The sequence below is a fragment of the Paramisgurnus dabryanus genome, chromosome 1 (assembly GCF_030506205.2).
Source record: "Paramisgurnus dabryanus chromosome 1, PD_genome_1.1, whole genome shotgun sequence".
NCBI lineage: Eukaryota > Metazoa > Chordata > Actinopteri > Cypriniformes > Cobitidae > Paramisgurnus > Paramisgurnus dabryanus.
In genome coordinates, this window is record NC_133337.1 from 60,313,900 (window position 1) to 60,331,496 (window position 17,597).

The 17,597-nt window shown below is 41.9% G+C and overlaps 1 protein-coding gene across 1 annotated transcript in view; it reads left to right on the plus strand.

The window, feature by feature from the left end:
• The window catches only part of LOC135720639 (double C2-like domain-containing protein alpha), a 59,552-nt gene that overhangs the window by 13,804 nt on the left and 28,151 nt on the right, over nucleotides 1-17,597 (plus strand). The window contains exons 4-5 of the mRNA XM_065242838.2: nucleotides 10,617-10,691; nucleotides 11,948-12,057. Coding sequence (XP_065098910.1) covers nucleotides 10,617-10,691; nucleotides 11,948-12,057 — 185 coding nt within the window. The remainder of the gene's footprint in view (nucleotides 1-10,616; nucleotides 10,692-11,947; nucleotides 12,058-17,597) is intronic.

Genomic DNA, 17,597 nt, shown 5'->3' on the forward strand with positions numbered 1-17,597 from the left:
AGGCTTGTTCAAATTCATCAGGCGAAGACGTCAAAATGCCGCGAGAGCGAGACGAAACGACACTTAGTATGATTTCTCGAATCGTTCTCGCGGTACTTTGACGTCATGTGGTTGTTGGTTCTTGCAGCCGCGTCTGAAGTTGAACAAGTTTGTGTTGACGGCTTGAGGCACGCCGACAATGAGCCCGCGTTCTGAGTCTCAGAGGGAAATCAAGATGTCGAAGTGGGAAATTATATAAAAATTTACAGACAGGAGTGTGAGAGTGACCTGGGCCTGCCCTGTAGCAATGGATATATGGAAAATAGCATTGGAAGTTCTACAAACCGGACTCCGGATTGTCACACATCAATTAATGCCGTGGCGTGGATGAATTATCGGAGCATTTCAGGTGCAAAGATCCAAATATTCGGCTGTCATTAAGTCAATTCGGGCACCATGAACTTCAGCCAGACTGTACATAGTTTTGAAAAGTTCAGATGTTCATGTTCTTCAGCATCCTTGCAAGTCAACGTACAACCAACAGCCTATTATTGTTCTGCATTTAACGTTAAAGGTAAGCCTGTACGATCTCTCTCTCTCACACACCTGTTTATCAGGAGTAAATAGATAAAAAACAGACATTGTTAAATTTACTGTATAATTAACGAATTTGAATTAGCCTATCCTACAGCATAGCTGTATATGTAAACGAGTTATTGCCATTTTGCTATTGTGGTTCTCTAGCTGCTTAATCGCTAGCTTGGTGCATTACTTGTGGCAGTTAAAATAACTACGTTATATGATCAAATTGAACCAAAATGTTGATAAAATGTTGCGTTTGGACCGTTTTTGGGCTGAAAACCATCAACTCTATTTGCCAACACTGCCCCCCACCATTACGTAAAATGTATTTCTACCTCTGGGTCTGAACTTCTAATGAGTAGTGTTGTGCTAATATGTGACGTTAGGTATGCGTTTTTTTTGTTGTTGTTGTATTGTTCAGAGCTCTGTACGTTGCTCACTATAGCTGTAGTTTTTGTGGTTGTATTACAGAGATGTTTGTTTATAACACTTTAAAACTTAATGTACCAAACCTATGTATTTTCTAGCTGGGGGAATTATATGCATTCATGTGATCGCCCCCTCTGGTATTTTAGACGCCCCCTCATCAGCGCTCGGCTGGCGCCGGCACTGGTAACAGGGTATTGTGTGTATGTGTTCGTGTGTTTGTGTGTGTTTCCAAAATATTTTCAAAATACAGGCAACATAAAAGTAACGTAAAAGTAACGAGTAACGTAAAAAGTTACTTTCCAAAGGCGGTAACTAAGTAAAGTAATGGATTACTTTTTTAAAAAGTAACGAGTAACGAGCAAACACTACTTTTTTAAAGTAACTTCCCCAACACTGCTTAATACATATCACTGCATTGTGGGCTGAAACTGCAACAAAGGGTTAATAAAGTGGATCGATTACAGCTTTACAGTCTGTAATTACATTTTATTACATTTGTAATTACATTTTTTGAGAGGTGGGTTGCCATTGATGGGGTCATTGTTTCATATTAGATTTTTTTGGGTTAAGTATTACATTTGAGATGGCCATTTCTCAGTGTAGTCCTTGCTAATTTGCTAAAAGACATGAAGGGGCTGTGTAACGAGTGAGACGTGGAGTGGATTCCAAATAGAGAAGATTATTTAAAATAACCAGTGTAGACAAATCTTAAACAGCAGGCAGAGAGGTGTCAATAAAAACAGGCAGTAATCCAAAAACCAGAAAGACAGTCCAAGACAAAAGGGTGATTACAAAAAAGTAAACTAATGAACAGGCAAAAGGTCATAGCATGAAGCAGGAACTGTCACACCACGGTCTGTCCAGCAGAGGGAGACAGATAACACAAGGCCTTCCACCACTTACCTCTGATCATGATCACCCTATTGATTTCACCTGTGCCTGTTAGTAATTGTGAGTTTATAAAAGACCAAGCTTTTGTGTCTGTCTTTGCTCAGTCTTGAAATCCTTTTGTTTGATGTAAACTCTGGTCTAAGATTTATTGAGAGACTTTTGCCCAGATACTTTGTGATCTACTTGTTTGGAAACTCTTTGTTATTGGAATACTTACCTGTTTCCAGTTGTGAGGAACTACTTAATTTTGTTACCTTTTGAGAACTGTATTTTGAGTTTGTGTTTCAAGATTTACCACAAGTAAAGACTGTCTATTGCCTTCAAGTCCTGCCTCCTGTGAGTCTCTGCAACTTGGGTTCATACTGTTCCCATAGTCTAGTGGTTAGTGTTGTTGAACCTTCAATGACACATCTCGGGTTCAAGGCCCACCGTTGACAGCAAGACTGAGCCAATAAAGGATGGACCCAGCGGAGACTGAGCAGATTCATGGAGCCATTTCCAAACAAGGAGCCTTGCTTGGGACACATGAGGCTCAGCTTCAGAGGCTGACAGATGCTGTGCATCAAATTGGTGAGACATTACAACAACTTCGAGTACACTTGCCTCAAGAACCTGTCACTTTACCTACTTCCCGGGAACCTAAAATCCCAGCCCCCCAGCGTTATGATGGTAAGCCTGGAACCTGCAAGGGTTTCCTGACTCAAGTTTCCCTCATCTTTGAACTTCAACCTTCCACTTTTGCTTCTGATAAAGCCAAGATTGCCTACATAATTTCTTTGTTGAGTGATCGTGCCCTGGATTGGGCTTCAGCTCTTTGGAGACAACAGTCCCCCATCTGCTCGGATGTGAAAGTGTTCACTGACACTCTTCAACAAGTCTTTGACCATCCAGTCACTGGCCGTGAAGCGGCAAGAAGGTTATTAGATCTACATCAGGGACATCATGCTGTGGCTGACTATGCAATTGAATTTCGTACCCTAGCATCTGAGAGCAAGTGGGATTCTGAGGCTCTTCTTTCAACCTTCTATCGTGGTCTTTCAGAGGAGGTAAAGGATGAACTAGCCAGTAGAGATTGGGGTTCAAGTTTGGAGGATCTTATAACCTTGGCTATCCGCATCGACAACCGTGTTCGTGAGAGAAGAAGGGAACGTCACACTCCTCAAGTTACGCCTATGTTATCACACCCAAACGCTCAGGAATCTTCATCTCTCAGCCAGGCAACAGAGGAGGAACCTATGCAATTAGGAGGGACTCGTCTATCACCTAAGGAGCGAGAAAGACGGATGAGAGAAGGCCGTTGTTTCTACTGTGGAGTTTCTGGTCATATGCGCTCCTCATGTCCTCAACTAGCTTTAAAAACCAAAGCTCGCTAGGGGGTGAGGGGACCTTAGCGAGTGGAACTGCCCAGATTGACTCTCCTCACTCCCGTTTACTGTTGTCCGCTGCCCTTACTTGGTGGGATACCAAAGAGAGGGTAATTTCGTTGAAGGCATTTGTGGATTCAGGTGCAGCAGATAACTTTTTGGATATTGACTTGGCAAAGAAAATGTGTATTCCCTATGAGACTTGCCCTTCTTCCTGGAAAGTAGAAGCCTTGGATGGCAGGCCAATTGGATCTGGAATAATCAGCTTTAAAACTGTTCCACTGCGTCTAACCATTGAATCTAACCACCATGAACTAATCTCTTTTTATCTTATTGAGTCCTCTAGAGAACCCCTGATCCTTGGTTATCCTTGGCTCCGGCTTCATAACCCCCAGTTTTCGTGGGCCTCAGGAACTCTTCTCAACTGGGGGGTTCCATGTAAAGACTCTTGCACCTCTACTGCTTTGGCCATACCTGAGAGCAAGGGGATCCTTGCTGCGGTTGAAGAGGTGAGTGACTATGTTTTGAATAATCCACTAGACCTGACTCTCATGCCGCCTGAATATCATGATTTGAAGGAAGTAGCAAGTAAACAACAAGCTACCAAGCTACCACCTCATAGGCGCTACGACTGTGCAATTGACCTTCTTCCTGGCACATTCCCTCCTAGAGGTCATTTATTTTCCCTCTCGGCCCCAGAAACTAAGGCAATGAGTGAATATGTTAAGGATGCTTTAAAGACTGGTTTCATTCGACCCTCAGTTTCACCAGCTAGCGCTGGCTTCTTTTTCGTGGCTAAGAAAGATGGTGGCCTTAGGCCATGCATAGATTACCGGGGACTCAATAAGATAACTGTTAAGAATCGTTACCCTCTTCCTCTCATGGCATCTGCTTTTGAACTGCTTCAGAAAGCTAAAATCTTTTCAAAATTAGACCTGCGGAATGCATATAACTTGATACGTGTAAGGGAGGGAGACGAGTGGAAGACAGCCTTCAGTACCCCAACTGGCCACTGGGAATACCAAGTCATGCCCTTTGGATTAGCAAATGCTCCAGCTGTATTTCAGGCCTTCATCAATGATGTCTTAAGGGAGATGTTGAACCGTTTTGTGTTTGTATATTTGGATGACATTCTAATCTTCTCCAATTCTCTACAGGAACATGTTTACCATGTCAGACAAGTTCTAAAGAAGCTGCTTGAGAACCACCTTTTCGTAAAACTTGAGAAGTGTGAGTTTCATGTGTCCCAAGTCTCCTTTCTAGGTTATGTTATCTCCCAAAAAGGCATCCAGATGGAACCAAGGAAGGTATCTGCCATTACTGACTGGCCCCAGCCTAAAACCCTCAAGCAGATACAAAGGTTCCTTGGCTTTGCTAATTTTTATAGGAAGTTTATCCGAAACTTTAGCACAATTGCAGCTCCTATATGTGCACTCACTAAAGGCTCACCCACTCACATTCACTGGACAACTGAGGCTATGAGTTCATTTCACAGACTAAAGAGGCTATTCTCTTCCGCCCCAATCTTGGTACACCCAGACCCTGAAATACCATTTATTGTAGAGGTGGATGCGTCTGAAGTGGGCGTAGGAGCAGTGCTCTCCCAGAGATTTGTTGCTGATAATAGAGTTCATCCATGTTCCTTCTTTTCCAGAAGATTGTCTGCAGCTGAGAGAAATTATGATGTGGGAAACCGAGAGCTCCTAGCCGTCAAACTTGCACTGGAGGAGTGGCGCCACTGGCTTGAGGGGTCTAAGCACCCTTTTGTTGTATGGACAGATCACAAGAACCTGTCCTACCTACAGCAAGCAAAGCGACTTAACCCCCGCCAGGCAAGATGGTCTCTCTTTTTTACCCGTTTCAATTTTGTGATCTCCTATAAACCTGGATCAAAGAATGTTAAGGCTGACGCCTTGTCACGTCAGTATGATTGTTCCCAGATTGACCGTCCCCCTGAGTTTGTCATCCCCAGAGACCACATTCTTGCACCTGTTTGCCGGTCCATTGAGGATACAGTACGAGAGGCACTTCACGGTACACAGATTCCTGATGATGTTCCAACAGGTTGTTTGTTTGTTCCCAAGGAAACTAGGTCTGAGGTCCTGCAGTGGGGGCATGCCTCTGCCCTTGCTGGACATTCAGGAGCAGAGAGAACATTGGACTTTATTCAGCGACGTTTTTGGTGGCCAGAAATATCAAAAGAGGTCCGATCTTTTGTTCAAGCCTGTCCGGTCTGTGCACAACAAAAATCATCTAACCAGCGACCTTCCGGTCTTCTACACCCATTACCCATCCCAAAACGCCCCTGGTCCCACATATCCATGGATTTTATCACCGGTTTGCCAGTGTCAGAAGGTAACACTGTTGTTTTAGTGGTGGTGGATCACTTCTCTAAGGCAGCACACTTCATTCCTTTACCTAAACTTCCCTCTGCTAAAGAGACAGCTGTCATAGTCCTTCAGAATGTCGTAAGGATCCACGGAATTCCAGTGGACATTGTTAGTGACCGTGGTCCCCAGTTTATGTCTCGTTATTGGAAAGCATTCTGGTCACTATTTGGCTCTTCTGTTAGTCTTTCATCAGGTTTCCACCCCCAATCTAATGGCCAGACCGAACGAGTAAACCAGCAACTGGAGAAGTACCTTCGCTGCTTCACATCCCATCAACCATCCTCCTGGAGTCGGTTCCTGGTCTGGGCAGAACTGGCACACAATACATTGCGCAGCTCCTCCACTGGTTTATCTCCATTTAAGTGTCAATTCGGTTTTGAACCACCATTGTTCTTCAGCCAAGAAACTGAGGTAGGAGTCCCTAGTGCTGAAATGTTTGTTAAGCGGTGTAAAAGGACATGGGATAGGGCTTATCTAGCCTTGAAGCATGCTTCAACCCTGTATAAGAGTCACGCAGACAAGAAAAGGAGGGCTGCTCCCCACTACCGAATTGGACAAAGGGTCTGGTTGTCAGCTAAAGATTTGCCCTTAAGAGTGGAATCTAAAAAACTTGCACCAAGATTTGTTGGCCCATTCAGAATTGTCAGACGAATCAACCCAGTCACATTCCAGCTTGCCCTACCCAGATCAATGAGAGTAAGACCTACCTTTCATGTGTCTCAATTGAAACCTCTAATAACCTCTCCTTTGTCTCCTCCAGTGCCTGCTCCTCCCCCCCCTCGCATCATAGAAGGTGGGCCCACATATACAGTGAGGAGGTTGTTAGATTCAAGACGTCGTGGTCGTGGTTTTCAATACCTTGTTGATTGGGAGGGATATGGGCCTGAAGAGCGCACTTGGATACCAGCCCGACACATCTTGGACTCAGATCTGATCCAAACTTTTCATCACCTGCATCCAGACCGTCCTGGGCCGTCAGGAGCCGGCCGTAAAAGGGGAGGCCCTGTCACACCACGGTCTGTCCAGCAGAGGGAGACAGATAACACAAGGCCTTCCACCACTTACCTCTGATCATGATCACCCTATTGATTTCACCTGTGCCTGTTAGTAATTGTGAGTTTATAAAAGACCAAGCTTTTGTGTCTGTCTTTGCTCAGTCTTGAAATCCTTTTGTTTGATGTAAACTCTGGTCTAAGATTTATTGAGAGACTTTTGCCCAGATACTTTGTGATCTACTTGTTTGGAAACTCTTTGTTATTGGAATACTTACCTGTTTCCAGTTGTGAGGAACTACTTAATTTTGTTACCTTTTGAGAACTGTATTTTGAGTTTGTGTTTCAAGATTTACCACAAGTAAAGACTGTCTATTGCCTTCAAGTCCTGCCTCCTGTGAGTCTCTGCAACTTGGGTTCATACTGTTCCCATAGTCTAGTGGTTAGTGTTGTTGAACCTTCAATGACACATCTCGGGTTCAAGGCCCACCGTTGACAGGAACAATGACAATGAAGAATGGCTATGGGTATGCATGGTATGCAGATTAACTGAAAATATTTCACAATATTTAAGTGGAACAGGCATGGTTTAAATCATAGACTGTAAAAAAAGATGGACGACGCCTGTTCACTCTCTTCCATTGGTAAAAAGTGAAGCCGCAAGTGTCCCGATATGGCGCTGACATCTTGGGTCTTGAGTCTGCGCACTAGCGATTTCGGGACCAGTCATGCGCACTAGTGAGCAGGAAGGGAAGCCGCGAAGTCAAAACCCCGCCCTCGCTCTCGTAGAATGCGCATATCACACGATATCACAGCTGTCAATCATGACGTGACACCACCGTTTTTATATCATTAAATAACTAACTAAACATTATTAAAAAACCTATTTTAAAAACAAAAATTTGAATTTACATCAGCGTGATAAAAACTACAGTAAATGACAGAAACCAGCTTCGGAAAAAAGATAATTGAAGTGTAATTAATTTTTTTAGTTGGTCCCAAGTCCCATTGAATAACATGGGGAGGCGGGGTTTATGACCTATACTGGGACCAGTCACTGGGGGGCGATCGAGACGTTTTGGCTTCACTTTTCAGGGCTTGTGCGGCACGCTTGGTTTAAATATACAACAGACAGGAAGTAGATTAAGTAAAGAGAAAACATTATCCAGTTTGTGAAAGGTTCCCCCTGGTGGTGGGATGAATGGGTGCATTCATAACAGTACCCCCATTCAATCACAGAACACTAAAAGAAGGGGTGAGTTTTCTGTGCTTTTGGCCCAACTGGTGGCGTCCACACTGTACTGGGCCTCGCAGACAGCTTCCTCTGCATCATTTCCACTTACTCACCCCAAAAATAAATTTTTAAAGGTGGCCATGATTTGAGAGGGCTCTATCACAGGAAGCACAGTAGACAATGGACATACCTCAAAAGACACTGGAATGACAGGACTAGAGACCACCAGATTTGGGGACTTTGGGACACCTGACTCCGTAGAGACATCAGTGGAGTACCGCCAGACTTGAAACCAGACTCCTGTGCCTCAAATCCATCATCTTGTCTGCTGACACAAGAGAAGTGACCAACTTGGGAACTGGCTCTGGAGAGGAATCCATCTTAGGAACTGGGTTTGACTTAGCAGGCATGACGTGAACAAACTTTGCCATGGTAGGCATGATGTGAACAGTCTCTGGCTTGGCAGACATGACATGAACAGTCTCTGGCTTGAAAGTCACATTGGGATTGCGGGGCTCATTATCTGCAGCTTCATGGCTTTCACACATCAAATATCTCATAGTCTCTTTTGGCCCAAAACGAAAAATGTCTTTTAAAGCAGTCTCATTACCTGGTAGCACAGGTTACAAAAGTCTTCAACATAAACTTCAATCTAGTTACCTTGGTGTAACTGTAGCTAATGCAACTGCTGGATCCATGTTTATTGATAAAATTGATAAACTTCTGCTGCATTCTGGTTATGGTGAAGGGTTCTGTAACGCCCCATTCAGACAGCCAACGACAAGCAGTAGCAGAGCGACTCGATCTCATTCATTTTAATGGAAACCTGGCGACTTCCGGCGACACGAGCGAAAGTGACAGTTGGCGACCGTATGGGCGTGTCCAGCGACGCGAGAAAGTTAAGAAAAGTTTAACTTTATGCAAATGTCGAGCGACTTTCGGGAGCGACTACCAATGAGAACAAAGCAGTGGAGTTCACGTCATCCTTCTCTCGTCAGTTACTGGTGTGGATAGTACTCATTTGTTTATGACAAGCAGATTTAGAAACGCCTCCTTGAAAGAGATGGGCGACACACAGCGATAACGTCGCTGGCTGTCTGAACGAGGGGTAATGAGTGAGACAGTGGCTGTGACAAGTTTATAAAAAACAACCAGGGCAGAAAAATTCAAATCAGTGGACAAAGTCAGATAGACGATGTGAGGCAGATGAATCCAAACAAACCAGAGAAACAGTCCAACCAGGCAACAAAACAAAAGGGTAATTCAAGAAACAGTAATCCAAAAGACATGACCTATTAAACGTTCAGGATGCAGTAGAACAGACAACACTTTACAATAAGAACATGGTGAGACATGGGGTGCATCCCAATTTAGGGTCTGCGTCCTTCAAATGCCATATCCTTAGAAGAATCCAGCCCCTGAATTGGGATGCACCCACTGATTAAATCCCTTCGTTCCTGTTCGTTTTTTTATGACCTTCCCTCACTAACTTCCCTTAGTCTTGTTGACTCAGATGTACGTCATTGCATATGTGGTATGAGTGCCCACTACTGCTGGAACACGTGAAGTGGGTTCAAATGAATCACCCTAAGCCCTTGATCACATGGAAAGTGGAGACCGCCCCCTCAATCATGTGAACTGTGCAAAGCGTGAGTTGCTGAAGTGACGTCACAATCGTGTTGCATTGTGGGATATGAAGCTGCATGAAGTGTACATATGAAGCAGACTCGCTCCCTCGGTCAAAATCGAGGGAGCGATGGTCTGTTCATACAAACTTCCCTCATCCACTTGACGAAGTGGAACGCACTTCAAAATGGCGACAGGGATTCCTCCGAGGGGAAGTGTTTAGGGAAGTTCGCGAGTGCCTGTCTAAAACTGGAGAATGGCCCTGTCCCAAATGGCACACTCCGGACTTGTGGTCCTCCTCAGAGTCCACACTTTGATGACATCACGTAGTCCAGACTTTAGGGACCCTTGATGCGAGTCCACGTGGGTGCACCGGAGTCGTATTTTGGGACAGACTCGAGCATCACACCGGAAATAGTTAGAGAAGTTGCCCGTCAGTGTGAACTCCTCCCTTCCGTCGTCTGATTGGTCTGATTGCCCTTTCCCAAGGACTTCTGGGTTGGTAAAGTGCGCGAAGCTTGCTGCAGTGCGGGGGGAAAGGAGGCGCTGATGAGCACACTTCAAAGCGTAAAAATTACAGATGGGACACTCTACGGACTCGTAGACTAAGCGAGAACGCGCAATTTAAGGCCACGAGACCGAAAGTCCACATGAAGTGCGCCATTTGGGACAGGGCCTAGAACGCACCCAATAACTAACAAATAGGAAGTGGATATAGAGTGAGAGATTGTTTGTCCACAGTCCAGATTCAGAGAGGGTACCCCCTGGTGGTGGGATGAATGGGTACACTCCCATTCATTACAGGCTGCTAGCCTAGTAGTAATACAGTTTACTGATTACATGTTTGTTAAGACAGCCGGCAATAAGACTAATTTCTTGCTTAGCATCGCAACCTAGCAAAACAAAGCTCTTAAATAAAAAATATCTTCAAAAAAGATGTAAAACAAACTTGGGAAATTCTTAAATTGGGGATAATAGTTTTTATGCTCCTGTGTTTTGTTATATTGGATATTTTCAATTTGCCTCATGCTTGTTAAACAAATTGAAACCATTTTACCATTTTTACCTTTCAATAATTAACTCTGTTTGTTACATAATATTCTATAATTAACTCCCTACATGTACACAGGGTCTGAAGCCCATGGACTTTAATGGTTTGGCTGACCCTTATGTGAAGCTACACCTGCTTCCTGGTCCCTGCAAGGTCTGTTGCACCTCTGTTCTTCATCTCTTTTATCACAGTACTGTATCTTGATCACTGTAACACCTACTCAACACTTAAAATTGTGTATAAAACAGAGGTCACAGTAGTACAGAGATCCTAATAAAGTTAATGTCTATTAATGTAATTTAGGGTGTTTTCACATATACACTGTTTAGGTCGGCCCAAATGACGTGTCGCTCCGAGTACGGTGCGTTTGGGTCAGTGTGAACACAACAGCTGCACTCGGGTGCGCACTAAACAGCCGCTCCGAGACTGCTCTAAACAGGTGGTCTCGGAGCGGCTGTTGCCGAACTCACCTGTGGTGTGAACACTGCTGGACCTCGGGCCGAACCAAATACAGGAAGTTCTCCACATGTTTGAGCCACTGGGCTTTCGTTGTGATGTGAGCCGGGTGTTATATTATGGGTTTACAACAAACAAGCCAATCCTGGTCCGTTGCATAGAGATTCGCTGTCTCTTTTACGTTTGAGCTGATGATTTTATAAATGCATAGCTGTCCTCCACACACAAATAGTGACATTACAGGCTTTTAGCAAACGGCTCCGTGAGAAAGGCTTTAATAGAACAGCTACGCAATTTCACGTTAAAGCAAAGAAACTTCGCAAATACGTGCAATGTTTATCTCCACATCTTGATAGCTGCACTCTCCCTGTCAAGCTGGTTGTCGTGGAAACGTGGGGGTGGTCATGAGACGGTAAGAGCTGTCAGAGACCAATGACAGCGCTGACCGTTGTCACATGGTGTACGGTGCGGCATTTCGAGTAAAGTAAAAAATATATATATGTGAACACGGACCGCACTAACTGAAAAATGATACAATGTATATTGGTGCGCTCCGAGGCTGCACCACAGTGCGCACCAACATATGTGAAAACAACCTTACTAAAGAAGTTCCTAGGTTAAGATAATGTCAGCAGCCTTTCAGTAAGCAACCCACATGCCAACAGCAGTCAATGGGGGAAGAAACTCCTTTATTACAGCTGCAATCCGCAAAACAGCTGCAATCCATAACAGAGGAATTAGACCCAGTGTATACAAAATATTTTTGTGACATTATTAATTTCACCCGAATTGTTTTGTGTTATTGTAGCAATTATTTATGAATTAGAGTGAACAATTAGTTTGGGCATGTTTGTGCCCATGCAATGGATGTTTGCATGTAGTCACAAAAATATATTTTTAGTGTTAAAATGTGTTTTTGTTTTGTTTTTTTATTTTGATGTTATCTATTCAAGGCCAATAAACTAAAAACGAAGATTGTGAAAAACACCCTAAACCCAGTGTGGAATGAAACACTCACATATTGTGGAATCACAGTGGAGGACATGTACAGAAAAACCCTCAGGTATGACCAATCATCTCACCAACAATTCATATAAATAAGCTCTATGTGCTGTCAGCTACTAGAGAAAATAAGTTAAACTATTTTATTGCTTAAAAAAATGCAATTACTAAAAAAAATCTATGAAACAAATGCATAATACTGTGAATAAATGCTTAAACATTTAATAAAATAAACATATTCAATTTGCTTTTGCTTATAAAGGGGAGTAGCCCAGAGGCAAAGTAGTGAATGTTATTGTCCTTCAATGGCTCATCACACAGAAGCAGTCCATTGGAACTGAATTGGCATGGCTATTTTTTCTCACAGTATAGCTTCACAGAAAATGTATCTACAGTACATAAAAAAAAAACTTTATTAGAGATGATTGTCCCAAATTACTGTCAATAGGGCAGAAATGGATAGTTTGATAATTCAAATCACGCAATTGGCAGAAACAAAGTAGTAGCACTATGTCATTCTCCTCTCTTTGAGATAACATGGCCTGGAAAAGCAGTTTTACAGGTACGCAGCTCATTCATGCGTCAGCTCCGTACAGTCTGATCTGAATGTGTTGCTGCTGAGCTCAATGCACAGAGAGCAGACACAGAGAGAGATTGTTGGAAAACATAACTAAAGGGGTCTGGAAAGTCGCTAAAACTAGCAACAAAGTTGCCAAGTTGACAACACTGCTTTCAGCATTATCTCTGTGAAAACCTTCTTATGTGTACAGCATGGTTATGTAAATGTCAGAGCGGCATAAGCAATAGTTTGACTGAGCAAAATGAGGGCTGTGTGTCCTGATCCAAATCCATAAAAAAACACAGACTTCACATTACTTAACATTGGCTCTAGTGTTGAGAGAGTGCTTTACTTCCTGTTTTCTTCCAAACAATCACATCCTTATGACGAAAGCATGCTTGGGCTCGGATTGGTAAAGTACAGTGTGAGTGCAAGCTTATGGAGATATTATGGAAATGACAGTTGCTCTCAGGCACGGTTCAAGGCAACCTTGTCTAATATGAGTTCGCTCTAGTGCACTAGCTGTTGCCTTTAGCTTCTTTTTAGCCCAACCAACTCCCACGTCAGCTAGGGAGAGAAGTTGTTTATTTAAATCCCACTTGAAGCAGGTTAAGCAGAACTGGTTACACATGCATTACAGAGAATACTGTCAGAATAATATCATGTTAACTTGATCTTAATTAATTTTTTTGTTATATTATAGAATGGTATGAGTGTTTTTTGCTTTTATATGCCATATTTTTAAACCCAAAACATTAAAATAACACTAAACGTGGTTCACTGGCTTGTATTCATAGGTGAACCAGTTTAAGTGCTATATTGCACCTATGTAGAACCTAGTGGTCTAGTCATGGTTTTGCATAGGTGCCATATAGTAGTGATTCTCCATCCTGTTTCTGGGGACCCAGTGCTATGCACATTTGTTTGTCTCTGACCTGATGACCTGAAGCTCAATTCATGGAGCTCTCACCTAACAAGCTGACGATCAAGAGTCAGTATATGTAGACATACAAAATGTGCAGAGCAGTGGGTCCCCAGGAACAGGACTGAAAACTACTAAAGCACCGTTCTCACTCATGGTGTATCTTTCTTAGCCATAGTGACAGATTGAGGTCATTGTTGCATCTGGGGCATTTTATTTTACTGACCCCTGAAAAATCTGTGAATTGTTTGCATGAGGCTTAAGTTTCTACAGTACATGTGAGCCATTTTTTGTGTTGTGATGGTAGCCAGAGGCTGGAAACTGTTCAGTTACATTAAATCAGATGGGTAAAACTACCTAAAGCAACAAGGACACAGAGGTTTAATTAAATGACTAAACATAAGAATAAAGAAGGAGAACGTATTTGGTATAATTTTGGTACAGTATAGTTCTAACAGATGGATAAATGGTTGCTGGCCATCGCTGCTACATTATGTCAACAATAAAAAATTAGTTTTGAAGGGAAATTGAATCTGATTAAAGAAACCACACAATTAAAGGTGTTCAGGCTTTTATAATCCTCACACATCACAGCCCTTTAAATTTCTGACTCCCTGATCCGTGCCCTGATTACTAAACAAGGGAGTCAAGATGGTCGTCCTATTGTGGAATATGTCATGGACTTTCTGGAATTAAGTTAAACATTATAATGGGAAGAGGCCATGTTGAAGTTTTTTAAATGGACTGGATGATCTTAATGAACCCCTGCCTCCTCAGGTTTGCCATTACATTCTGATGGATTATGTTGATTTTGTTTTGTTGTTATGTGGGTCACCCTTTACAGTGGGTGACGCAGATAAGCACCACTAACTGTGGGTCCCCACCAGACACGGGTTCAACGATTTGCGCGAGTAGATTACATACAAAGTCAAGGCAAAGACACGATCAGACGTGTCCTCGCATGGGGCGATGCGAATGACGTGATATGGGCAGCGCATTTACCGCGAAAACACGCGCTATTTCGTCTCAAACGCATCTTCACCCAAGTTGAAAATATTCAACTCGAGCAAAAAATTCGCATGACACAAAGTTAAATCCCGCAAGTAATCTAGAGCGAGTAACGTGATGCCCCGTGTTTGGTGTGTACATAGCATAAGGTTGTTCAGTCACCTTAATGGGCCTATAAAAAGTGTGCAGATGCAGGTGAGGTGGGAGGTGAGCAAGTAGCCATCAGCAAGACCGAGAGAAAATGTGTCAACACCGCCGAGGTTGGGAGTGAAAGCACAGAAAATGTTAGTAAGGCCAGAAGTGAACTCATCAAGAATGCCAGAAGGGACAGTGCAGAAGTCAGTGATGCCTGAAGAAACAGCGCCACAGCCACTGGGGCCCAAAACAACAGCACAACAGTCAGCCATAGCTGCCTTAGTCCACTGCAATGCCCGCTCTCCCTTGGTCCACTTCCATGCCTGCTCTGCCCTGGTGCCATTGTTTGTGCTGTGTGCTGTGCTGTTTTGTTTTATGTTTCATGGATTCTATTTTATTTTATTTAGATTCAGTCTCTTTGTATTTGAATATAGCACATGAAATGTCCAGTGCTCAGTTTCTTTTAATAGATTATCTTCACTGTAAAAATGATTAAGTTACTTTGTAAATATAACTACAAATTAAACTAACTTTTTCATCAAAAAAATTGAGTAGATCATATTTTTTACAGTGTTGTTACCATGTAATAAGCAAACAGTAGGATACTGCTTTAAAAAATGCCTCAAAGATTTTGTCAAAATAAGGTATGTAGCAGCTCGTAACTTGTGTAATATTTGCACAATTTAAAAACACCACATAATGTACTAATATATACATTTTAATTGTAATAAAAATTTTCATAGTGTAATAATTTAGTCAAAACGTAATAAAATAATAATGTACATTATGAGCTCCCGATTTTATTACATTTTGAGGAAAAAAATACATTTTGAGAAAAAATTTTTATAAACTCACCAAAAGCATTGTCTTATTGTAATAACTGTAATAGTCTTTTTAAACATTGCAAACTTATTATTAGTGGTGCTTGCATTTATGCAAAGCAACACTTTTGTTATACATAGTATAGACATGGAGGTTAGACTTAATATAAGGAGAGTGGCAGGCAGCGGATCCAAACGCAAGTAGATTTTAATATAAACAGTGCTTTAAGTGGCCCAAAAGAGGTGCCGGTACTCTATTTTTGTTTTTTTTTTTTTTTTTTTTGCTGACTCGACTCCTATATTGAAGAGGTTTTATATTCAGCAGTCAACAGATGACCTTGTAAAAAATAATAAATCCTTTTATAAGTTTGTGGATTTGCTTGAGCTAGAAATATCTACTGAAAATAAATAAAATGTGCAAAAGGTAGATATGTGAGTAAAATTTTCAGCATGGTTAAAGATAGAAAGAGCTTGAAAAAAACTTTCAAATGACACTAAGACCATGTCCATAGGTTCAAAAAGAACAAAATACTGGCCATTTGAAACTAAAAATTCATCACTTTATTTTGTCCCATTGTTTTCCATTTTGCCGGTGTTAAAACTCCCCTGGTCGTCATCGTTCAAATTAATTGAAATTTCGTTCACTTGTAGTTTAGCAATTAAACTAAATGTCTATTACAATTTCAAGAATGTTTTTACTCTGCACATTACTTGAGGAAATCCGAAGGTGCTTGAACCAAACTGACCGTGACACAGCGGAGATTGTCACGTACCTATAAAAGGGTATTGGATAAAGCTTGCGTCTGACCTGTAGCTGTCATTCTGGCTTGGTGGGATATCAGCCAGCGAGTCCTCTGATTCTGACCTTGTTCTTTTACTACTCAGAGTCTAAAACAAGGAGGGCATATTAAGTGTTCATTGTATTTTCATTTTAACCGAGCAGATGCGCATTTCACACACAAACACACACCTCTCCAGTCCAGACCACACTGACTGACAGTCAGCGGCAAAAGCGACACATGCGCTTTTAACTTGTAAACGCAAGGGTGTATGGGTAATGTACTCTCTGCTCTCGGTGGGATGAATTAGTAAGCGTACATTGTGAAGGGCGCCCTGAAAAGTGGCAGCGCAGCCAAAGGATTAAATTAAACCTCTGATTTTTAAACAGATGTGCAAATGAGCGTTCCTGTACGCTAAAAGCACATTCTGGGCGCACGGAGAGGTGGTGGTACGCTCAAGAGCTATATTTAGAAGTGGCGGTACTGAGTACCGGCGCGATCCGACCCACTTTAAGCACTGAATATAAATTAAACCAGGGAACCAGAGATCAGACACAGAACAGCATAAAACCAAACAACGATTGACAAAGGACAACTGAAACTCTAGAGCTATTTATACACATTGGTAACAAGATACACTGTAAAAAATAAATTGTTAGCTCAATGAATAATTTTTTAGTAACTAGTTCCACAGAAATTTTACGTTCACTCAATTTCTGTCACCAAAGTGTTACCTGGATTGATGTTTTTTAGTTGGCCCAAATATAAAAAGTATGTTGGCTCAATTAGCTTTATAGTTCATTCAACTAAAATGTTTTAATCAGTTGAATCTTTAAAAACTTACAGCAAAGACTCTGTCAATTAAAATTTAAGTATTCACTCAATGTTTTATGTGTTACTTCAATTCATATTTATTATTTGGGATTTTTTTAATAACATTTTTAAATTATTTATCAAATAATTTATGCTGTTGTTGTAAACAAAATAATTAACTTCAGTCACATAAAAACAAAAGCTTTTTATTCACTTATTCACTTATCATACAGACTGAACATACAGAATTAAGTCTTCTTTAAATAGAGGGCATAAAACAGTCCAAAAAGCCTCCAAAGTCAGTCAGAACATCTCCAGGGCCGTTTAGGAGACTTTCCTCAGCCAGTCCAAGCGGAGACTGTCTCGCTATGTCTCGGGTCTGCCTCTCACATCATCTCCGATCTGGTTTGATAAACAGAGGAATATAAACACACACACACACATACATAAATAACATGTTTAATATAATAAAGTTTGACGGTGAAAGACTTTATTCCCTAAATAACGTTAATGTTAGGCCAAATTTCCCTCAGACATCACACATTAAACACTATTGGGCGGTTT